We start from the raw sequence: 10,000 nt of genomic DNA on the forward strand, positions 1-10,000 counted from the left end.
AATCCTTAAAACAGGGCAACACAATCTTATTTTAAGGTCCTGGGACAAGAACGTTGTCACCTTAAAACAAGAACATTTAATACCTCAAGACAAGAGTCACACTGCTTGAAACAAGAAATTTATTCCTCAATTTAAGATACTACAACAAGTGAAAATTTACTTAAAACAGGAAAAAAACGCTTATAACAAGTGGAAAACCGTTTTAAAACTAGAACAATTGTTTTCTCAATTTAAGATACAACAATAAATGATCCCACTTAAAACCGGGTAAAAATATCTTACAACAAGTGAAGTATTCGCCTGAAATTAGAAATTTACCATGCATTTCTCCCTACTAAAACAAGCATTTAAAAATTTAAAACAAGGGGGAAAAATACTTACTATCAGTTCGATGTTATTATTAGCAGTACCACTTGAAAATTGATGCACACTGTGCTACAGTGGAAGTTCCAATGTAGATGTAAAAGTACCTACATGAAGTTAATACTTTAAAACAACCAAGTTCCCATAAAATATAATAAAAGTCTTGACACTTCCTTGAACTCAGATAACAAAACTATATAGCTTCATATCATACTACAATGCACGCTCTCAGAAATCTTGAGATAGAGTTTTAAATTTCTGTTAGTTTTCATATTTTTTAGCATGATTTATCTCCCTTAACAATATCAATGGAACTACTTCTCTTTCTTCAACACAATGGCATTACGGTGCAACTCTGCATGACCCGGCCTTAATGTTCTAAATATATATTAAGTCAAACAGAGCTGCTTGCTCCATTGAGCTTTTTGAGAAGTCTATTTTCAAGCTGCTTCAAAGCATAGCTTTTCCGTTTTGGAGGAATATCCAAGACATGCTCTTCCAAAATCTTGAAGAGATATTTCCAGCCATCTGGATACTCCAAATTGAAAGTATAGTAGACTGCAATTAGAGACACCAATGATGATGCAAAGACGCTGATATCTTCACTGACTGGTAGGCACTCGCACAACACATCCTTCTCCAAAATAAGGAAAACTTGAGCTTTATCAAGACAGCCCTCACCCTCAGTGAAAACCAAATAGGGATGATTTGACGGAACTTTACTCAAAAAGCTTTCCATGTTGTCACTTGCCTAGAATACGTCAATGAAAGGATATCACTGTAAATGACCACTTGTCAGCATAATAACAATTTCCTTTTGCTTACCCAACAAAAGTAAAGATGATTATACTTCAGGCAAACAAATAGAGTCCTCGTGTTAATTGTTATACAATATCAGATCTCATACAAAAAAACTACTCAACATGCAAAATTACAAGAAAAATGTTTGTTTTTGCCTTAACTGGTAGGTATGGTAGCACACTAAGCAACCTACCGGTAATGTCAGTAGCAAGGGCTCCGTGTTGAATGGTTGATGAATATGCTGCAGTGCATCTAATGCTGTTTCAAAGGAAAATCAATCAGTGTATGTTCTTGCTCTTTATTATCATTTTAAGCTTTGACTGATAATAATACACTGTGGCATTAGGGATGCCTTCCTGTCCAGTTTGGACATCATTGATTTCAAATGCTTTGGATTCCTACCCCCCCCCCTTACAGGTAAGACTTGGCAGTGATACCAAGCAGCAATGGTGGAATCTTTAGAATTGTAGAGTGTCTAATAGGTATGGTCATTTTACAAATCTACGTGTAGTTTCCCTTGATTTTGTCTTTGAAAAAGGGTCTGTTCTAGGAATAAAACCAAGAATGTTTAGCGTACATGTAATTAAAAGCGTCTAAAAATTTTCCCAGTCTCCAAAACAGATATTTTCCAACATGTCATGCTCAAGTTATATCTTGAATAAATGACTTAGTGCCACTCTTAAAAGAACTCACATTCATCATTGCTGCTTTTGGTCAGGAAACACTTCAAAAGCTTTTCCAAACGGCTAATGAAGATCTTGACATTACAACTTTGTTTCTTCAGTCGGGAGATGTGTAATTCCAACTCCCACAACAACTGTTGCGATTTAGAAAAAAACAATAGTAAATTAGTATTGTCCAGTTACACACAACCAGAGCAATTAATAATTATTGTTAACCCACTGACACTTGGGAGTGAGACTGAACAGATTGTACTGTCTAATGCCAGACCGTTTTACTCATCAACTGGGAGTGTGTAAGGCATTTGAGGTGTCAGTGGGTTAAGCAGTCAAATACAAAGTCCCCTCCATTAAGCTACTACATGCAACATCAGGATTGATGCTGACGGAATAGAACAAAAATGGTGGCCTCAATCACAACATTGCTGAATAATTCCAGAGCAACCATTACTGTACTACCGACAACTTGCGATAAAAAGCTGGTCTACTAACTTAGAATGAAATTGGCCTGCCTGCTATTTGCATATCATAAGTACACATTGTAGCCACATAATTTCATGTTTGAAAATATACACAGCTGACATCATAAAGGCTTAAAAGAGAACTGTTACTAACCACTCTTTCATGATCCAAGTAAGGATATTGCTCCAGGACTTTCTCGACAGCATGTTTGCCACTAATTTCATCCCATCTTGATGAAAATGTGACTCTCTGCAGCTGCTCTACCGCTTTCCAGTTGATGGGCTTCCTTTTAAGCTCTTTCTCCAGTTCTTTCTCATGCTTTTTGAGGTCTTCTTCAGTTTGATCCCCACCCACATCAATCACAGAGTCACTGACCTCTTTTTTCAGTGAATTTCTTTCAAAACTCTTTACATTTGAGTGCCTTTTTCTGAGAAGAGACTTTGTAGAGGCCTACAAGGATTAAAGTGAGGACAAAAGAACATTTATCATGATCCATATCAAATTAATTTACAAAGTCAGCTTGCAATCAACATACAAAGGCAGGCCTTCACTTATGATGGAGTCTGCGTCATAAAACCAAACAAAGCCAGTTCTAATGTATTGTGATTGTTTCTTAACCTCCTTTAATTTGCATGAAATTTAGAACGTAAGTGGGCTGGCTTGCATACAACAGCCCATGGTTCTTGCTAACACACAAAAAAGATTATTCAACAATTTCTTGACATATATAGCAAATAACTTTAATAGGAGGCCTTCACATTGCTGTCAGTTATTAATACTTTGTCATTCACAGGAATGTACCCAGATAGTCTCTATTTAATGAAAGGAACTACCAGGGTCCAATCACTACTTAATTTTTAATGAAAAAAGAATGCCTCAAACTAATTACCCAGAATTGAAATTCCACATCCTCAGGCCATGATGGGGGTTTTTCATCACACAAGACAGGTACACTCTTGCATAGAAGTTTTGCAACTTCTGTAAAATGTGCTGATGTCAGGCGTTCTTGATCTGCATAAGCTACCAAGCAGGTGACAGTCTCTCTTATCAGCTGCCTTCTGGTTGCGTCATCAAGAGGTATGTTTTCTTCCACACACTTTTTGACCTTCACTGAAAGAGCAGGTAATTTGAAGTCTTCCCCCAAGAGAGTGGTCTTTGCTTTTTTTCCTGCTGCTGGAAATTCTCTGGGCTTGCTCCTCTTCAGTTTAGGTACACCACTCAACTGAGACAGAGGTATTTCATCTTCAAAAGAACTACTTATTGGACTCAGTGTTGAGATGGTGGACACAGAACTTGAAGAGGCAGTTCGAGAAATAATCGCAGAGTTCTGGAATGAAAAAAAAAAAAAAAGAAAATGTTAACCCTTTCACTGTAATACTACTCATTGCAATGGGAAAACAAACTGCTTCAATGTGGTGTATTTACAAATCCTTCTTGGACTAAGCCCATAGTTCTGGCAGGTTGGGGCACATCAAAAATACTATGCTAACATATAAAACATAGGGAAAGTTGTGACCAGGGTTCATGATATTTTGAGCTTCTAAAATTCCATGACTGTACATGACCTTACCCAGATTAACATAACCTACATTAGATCAGAATCACAACAGACCAATTAAAAGACTTGCATTCTACAAGTAAGAAGGCATAACCTGCACGTTTTCTTGCCACTGAATTTCACTTGAATCATTTGGTGTCCTCTGTCAATAAAGAGAGGTCTACAAGTCAGTCACGCAAGTCACTTGGTTGACTAACAAAGTAAAATGAGATGCCAGCCCAGCTTTTATGGGATTGTCCCTTCCTTGCCCTCCTTGGGAGGAATTTATTTGCCTGTGTAGTTCCAACTCTCTCCAGGAAAAACACACCAATAACAACTTTAGGTGCTAGAGAGAAAGGTTTTCATCACCTGCATAGAGGATCATATTAGTTCATAAGTGAATTTCTCAGAAAGCCACTATTGTTTTTGGAGAAAAACACCCTTTTTATTTAAACAGGAAGTTAGAAGAAAACGTTTTAAGGTACACTGTACACTCTGCTGTTTAAAAAGGGGAAATCATTGGGACACATAAGTGGGAACAGAACCGTAAAATCAATAGTTAAACTTACTATATACTAAGAATGTCCCATAATTTCTTTCTTGCTGGAAAATCGTCTGGGAAAAGGTCCTTCAAATCAAATCTTGACAGTTTCAGGAACATCTTCCCATCTATTTTATTGCCTATAATAAAAGAGGAATGAATATTACAAATGTTATCGCAAGTAAACTGAAGTCCATTTACTGTTAAATTATAAGACGTTCACTGCCTTTTCTTGTGTTTTCAGGGTCATACTTATCAAACCATGACTTTGAAAACAACCCATTTGAATAAGAAATGACTCAGAGGAAATATCAGTGGGTTATGCTTATGCAAAAGTAATGGTGTAACTCACATTCTACAACTTTACAATGATCGGCTGAGACGCCCTTTTTCTGAAGATACGAGAACAACGATTTACTGCTTAATTCAGCAACACCTGCACTGCTATCTGAACTTGAAAGAGATACATTTGACACTGCTTCATCCTCATCCATGATGGTGAATGATAAAATTATCACTCTGCAACAAAGAAAAACATGCTTTGGCAACACTTCACACATTTACAAGCTGCTGCCTAAACAGTACGCTCAGAGGGCAGACTCTAAGCAATTATTGGTTGAGGTTGAGCATGATAGTGAGAATTATCAAGGCCGAGGTTTGTGTTATCTGCCGAAGCCGAAGGCTGAGGCGGATAACACAAACCGAGGCCTTGATAATTTCGCTATCATGCGAAAACCGAATCCAATAATTGTTTTATTATACAATTATAAATGTAGAAGCGTTGAGACATTTCACAGAACGAAAACCATTGTCTGCAAAAACGCGTCATACCTACATGCATAAATGCCAGTGTCTGTAGATGTGACGCGATGACACAGCGCCATCTAGAATTAGCGGGGTGCTTTTAGCCAATCAAAATTGAGATAGCATCAGCATTGTATAATAAATGTTGTTACATGTAAGCGGCAGTATAGAGTAGAGTGTGCTTTTGGCACACCCAGATTTTCGATAAGACTCTGGCATTTGTGATTCAAAAAACAAAACAAAAAATAAAAGGTGTTCCAAGATCAAACCATGACTGCGATGGAAAAAATTAAAAATTGTTGAAATTTGCGGAAATATAAGTCTTATCGTTCACGGATTCCTCTGGGCGAATGGCACACAAGGTGCACATATCCGTGCATGCCCTTACTGGCTGCACATACAAGCACTGTTTGTACACGATTTAAACAACAAAATCTCCAAAGAATACGTTCAAAACATAACAGTACCAGACATGAGCAAGCTCAACAACTTTTTCGTATGTCAGGCAGTTAAAAGATGAATGAATTTGCTGATAAAAGGCCAACAAAAAGCGGGTACCTCAATGGCGGGAAAATTATCCGTGTGCCTCGAAACACCAAAAGCGTGAAAACCAACGACTGTAATTTCGCTAAAATGTTACTAGCGTCGTCATAAAACAGAATCAAATAAAAACGAAGCTTGGCATGTTACGTTTCTGCTACATTAACTTACAAAACAGGTAACAATCTGACCAAGGAAAACTCACCTTTCGCATCGAGCTGAAGTATTCCCCGTGAACAGAAGATTACCCAAGAGCACTTGGCAGTATGCTTGGCACGTTTTGTCGAATCACAATCAGAGTTCTCTGGTCAGCAGGTATTCTTACTATTTCTTCAGCCAATGATTGGCCTTGCAAAGTGTGATTGTTAATGTCCGAGGGGCTTAGGAAATGGCGTGGAGGTGTGTGTTGTGTACTTTCTCTGCAATATATCTGTATTTATTGTTGAGCCACATAAATACCAACCACAACAGCGACAGCTATTTTGCATTTTGTGGAATCAGTGGTTGTGAACGGACTTACGAAAAAGCGAATTCATTTTCAAGACATGTTCGAGAGAATCATGGGGCGTTTTTGAACAGCCAAAGGGAAGACGTGGTTTTGGAAACGCTTGCAAATGGATCGGGTGAGTTCAATGATAATCCTTCAAAGTTTTAGTTATTGTGCTTTCAATATCAGCAGCTCACTCGGAATTTTGTTAAGAGTGTTCTTGATCTGGGACTTTTGAAGGGGTGGATGTGGTGCATGACCGACCTGACAGAAAAAATAAAAACTGAACAATTACATGTAGAAAGTTCTCATCCGTTTGCTATTTTTAATATCCAAGGAATCTGGAATGCTGATGACACAGCTGATATGCCCTGGGTTGAAGTCCTTGATGAACCCAGTAGTTGTCCAGTTAGTGATACTGAGGATCAACTGGATTGCATTTCATCTTCTGTATCAGATTCAGGATCAGATATCACATTGAAATGTCAAGAAGAGGAAACGCTTGGTGACATTATGGGGAAATACCTTTTTAAAATTAAGGAACAGAACAGGCTTACGCAAACATCTACACAAAGAGTTGCAAAGGCAACATCAGATTTCTTCAGTATGGCATGCAGACGGCTAAAAAGAAGAGTGGAGGAAACCCTTGACGATGCAGGCATCAAACAAGTGCCAGGTCTAGAGGCTGCATTTGCAGATTTTCTTTTTCCATTTGAAGACTTGAAGACCACTTGGATGTTGACAGAATTTCAAAAGCATTCACTGCCTTATGTGGTAGGGAGTTATTTATAAAAGAAATCATGTTTTTGCTTTTCCAGGGGAATCTGACCAACTTTTAAACTATCAATTCAGTTGATCACTGTGGTCAGGTCACATTGTTAGCATTGAAAGGAGAAGCTGTGGTTACAAAAATTTTTTGTACCATTTGGCAGTAAAAGGGTTCGTGATTAAGTAAAAATAATAATCTGAAGACAAGGAAAATGAAGAGTGAAAGATTGAAAATGTCATCTAATGAAAGTCAAAAAGTAATTCTGTTCCAAATGAGAGGGCCCTGTCCCAGTTGTGTTAGAAGTTTTGATAGCAACTTAAGGCATCTCTTACCCACTTCGCCTTGTCCCATACCTCCTTTTCTCCTATATTCCCATTTTTGGCACAGCTTTACAGTAAAGACTTACCTGAAACATATTTTTCTTCTGACAAGGAGCCTTTAAAGAAAGTGCTGGGGAGGACAAGAGTCTACAGAAGAGTGAGAAACAAAATAAGATGTTTGCAGCTTGAGAAAGTTTTCTTCTATGTTCCAATTTTGAAGACCCTTGAAGCACAATGTCAGTCGAGAGCTATCCTTAAAATGGTCTTTTCTGAAAGAGACGAGGACAAAGATAGAGGTTTTCTGCAGGATTTTAATGATGGTCTATTTGTGCAGAGCCACCCTCTGTTTTCAACAGATGACTGTGCTCTTAAGTTGCTCATATACTATGATGATGTCAATGTAGCAAATCCAATGACGAATAAGATTCGTCAACTTGGTTTCTTTTACTACCACCTAGCTAACATAAAATCTGTTTATCGCGCAAAATTAAATTCTATTCACCTCTTTGCTATCTGTAAAAAGCAGTACATAAGGGAATTTGGTCTAAATGAGGTGCTGAAGCCTTTGGTGGAAGACCTCAAAGAGCTGGCAGGAGAACAGGGTTATGCTTTCACCATAGCAGGAGGTACAGTTTATTTAAGAGGTGCAATTCTTGCTGTCATCGCAGATACTCCTGCAAGTCAAGGGGTTGGTTGTTTTAAGGAAAGTGTAGGTGGGGCTAGGAGAAAATGTCGGCACTGTATGACATCTTGGGAACAAATGCAGGAACATTTCTTGGAGGAGGATTTCATTCTGCAAGATAGTAATAGCCATGAGCAGCAGGTGTCTTTGATAGAAGATGCTGGTTCAAATTATCTGAGAAAGTTTTTTTCAAAAAATTATGCAATTACTGGCAGAGCTAAGATTTCAGAGGCTCCATATTTTGACATCACTAAGCAGCTTCCCCAGGATATTATGCACATTTTCCTAGAAGGTATTTTATGTTACGAAATGAAATTTTTCTTTTAGCATTTCTTCCGCAACAGTCATTTTACTCTTCATGATCTTAACCAAGCAGTCAACAATTTTGACTATGGTTATTCAGAGTTGAAAGATAAACCAGCTCCAATAAAGGAAGTTGACTTAGACTTAAAGTCTAATTCCAATTTGGGCCAAAGTGCAAGCCAAATGTGGTTATTTGCCTCTATTCTACCCCTGCTTTTGGATGGCAAAGTAGACCACAATGACCCACATTGGATCAATTTCCTTTCCCTTTTGGAAATTATGTGTATCTGTTTTGCTCATCAAGTTACTTATAGTTCTGTAATTTATTTAAAACAATTAATTAAGGAACACCTCACCTCATTTAAGACTATATATCCAAACGCACAAATCTTGCCAAAACAACATTATTTGGTTCATTTACCCACCCAAATATTAATGTTTGGGCCACTTATCAGGAGCTGGTGCATGCGATTTGAAGGCAAACATTCCTACTTTAAAAACATGGCCCGTGCAATAAAAAATTTCAAGAATCTACCACTCTCCCTTGCACGAAGACATCAAAGTATGGACAGTGCAACATCCTTGGAAATTGATGGTGAAAGTGTTGACCCTTGTCCAATGGTGTCTGATGATATTACATTTGGAAAAGGAAAACGTTTACTTGGACATGATCTGGAATATGCATTAAATACTATAACAAGGTTTTATGAACTGGATTATAGAAATGGATGTGATGCCATAAATGTCTTTCAGTATAATTCAGTTACAGTATGTGGAACCCAGTACAAAACAGGTGCAAACAACTTTCTTATCACTTGCTTGGATGACATGGACCTGCCACAGTTTGCTAAAATATCAAAAATATGGTTTGTTCCCCACAATAAACCATTCTTTGCAGTCATGACTATGAGTACAGATTCTTTTTGTGAGGAACTAAATGCTTTTGAAGTCTCAGAACCAGAAATGGCACAGGGATATGATATCATTTCTCACTGTGACTTGTTTTTTTATAATGTATACCATGCTCATAAAAAAAGGGGTAAACAGTTTATTACCTGCAAGGAGAGCTTTTTGAGTATCTAAAAATTAGTTGGCGTATATTGGACTTAAAATCACTGTGAACGGTCAGAAGATAGTTGTTATTATGTAAGGTTATATTGCATAATATTTATCATTGATATGTTTATGTTGAAATGCTACTTAAAAGACTGTCATTCTTGAGGTACATGATATACAATGTATTTGATGAGTTGCACTCAGTGTTGCGAGTTGTATTTTGCAATGTTAATTACAATGTTAATGTTTAGTGATGTGTCAGCAGATTTTTCCCAAGCTGTACACTAAAAAATAAATAACAAAACAGTGAGACCTTGTTCTAACACAGATCAAAAATGGGAGGGTAAGTTTTGTGACCCTCCTTTGTGGTTTCTTTATGTTTCCCTTGTATGGTAGTGTCTTGAAATAAAATTTGTTCTTCTGGAAAGTGGTTCTTAGTTATTTTACTCTAAGATTGTTTTTAATTGTTTGAGTAAGAATCAAAGTCACTTTGGAAAGAGCCTCACTTTGCAATTTTTGCTTTTTTACTTGGACTGAAATGATCTTGTTTCAAGATTGCTTTTTAACTATTTGACTTGGAGACAGTAACTTGAAACAAGGTTTACTGTCCCTTATAACTAGGACTCAAGTAATCTTGTTTCAAGATTGCTTTTTA

At 37.4% G+C, this 10,000-nt stretch overlaps 1 protein-coding gene across 1 annotated transcript; it reads right to left on the reverse strand.

Annotated features, from left to right (window-relative positions):
* Positions 1-723: 723 nt before the first annotated feature.
* LOC138030520 (uncharacterized) lies at positions 724-4,878 on the reverse strand. Its single transcript, XM_068878422.1, has 7 exons — positions 4,737-4,878; positions 3,797-3,891; positions 3,196-3,633; positions 2,460-2,756; positions 1,858-1,981; positions 1,358-1,422; positions 724-1,114 (listed from the first exon to the last, which is right to left on the reverse strand). The coding sequence occupies exons 1-7, from the start codon at positions 4,876-4,878 to the stop codon at positions 758-760; spliced, it is 1,518 nt and encodes a 505-aa protein (XP_068734523.1). The 3' UTR covers positions 724-757.
* Positions 4,879-10,000: the final 5,122 nt, after the last annotated feature.

This window comes from Montipora capricornis, chromosome 13, assembly GCF_036669925.1.
Source record: "Montipora capricornis isolate CH-2021 chromosome 13, ASM3666992v2, whole genome shotgun sequence".
NCBI lineage: Eukaryota > Metazoa > Cnidaria > Anthozoa > Scleractinia > Acroporidae > Montipora > Montipora capricornis.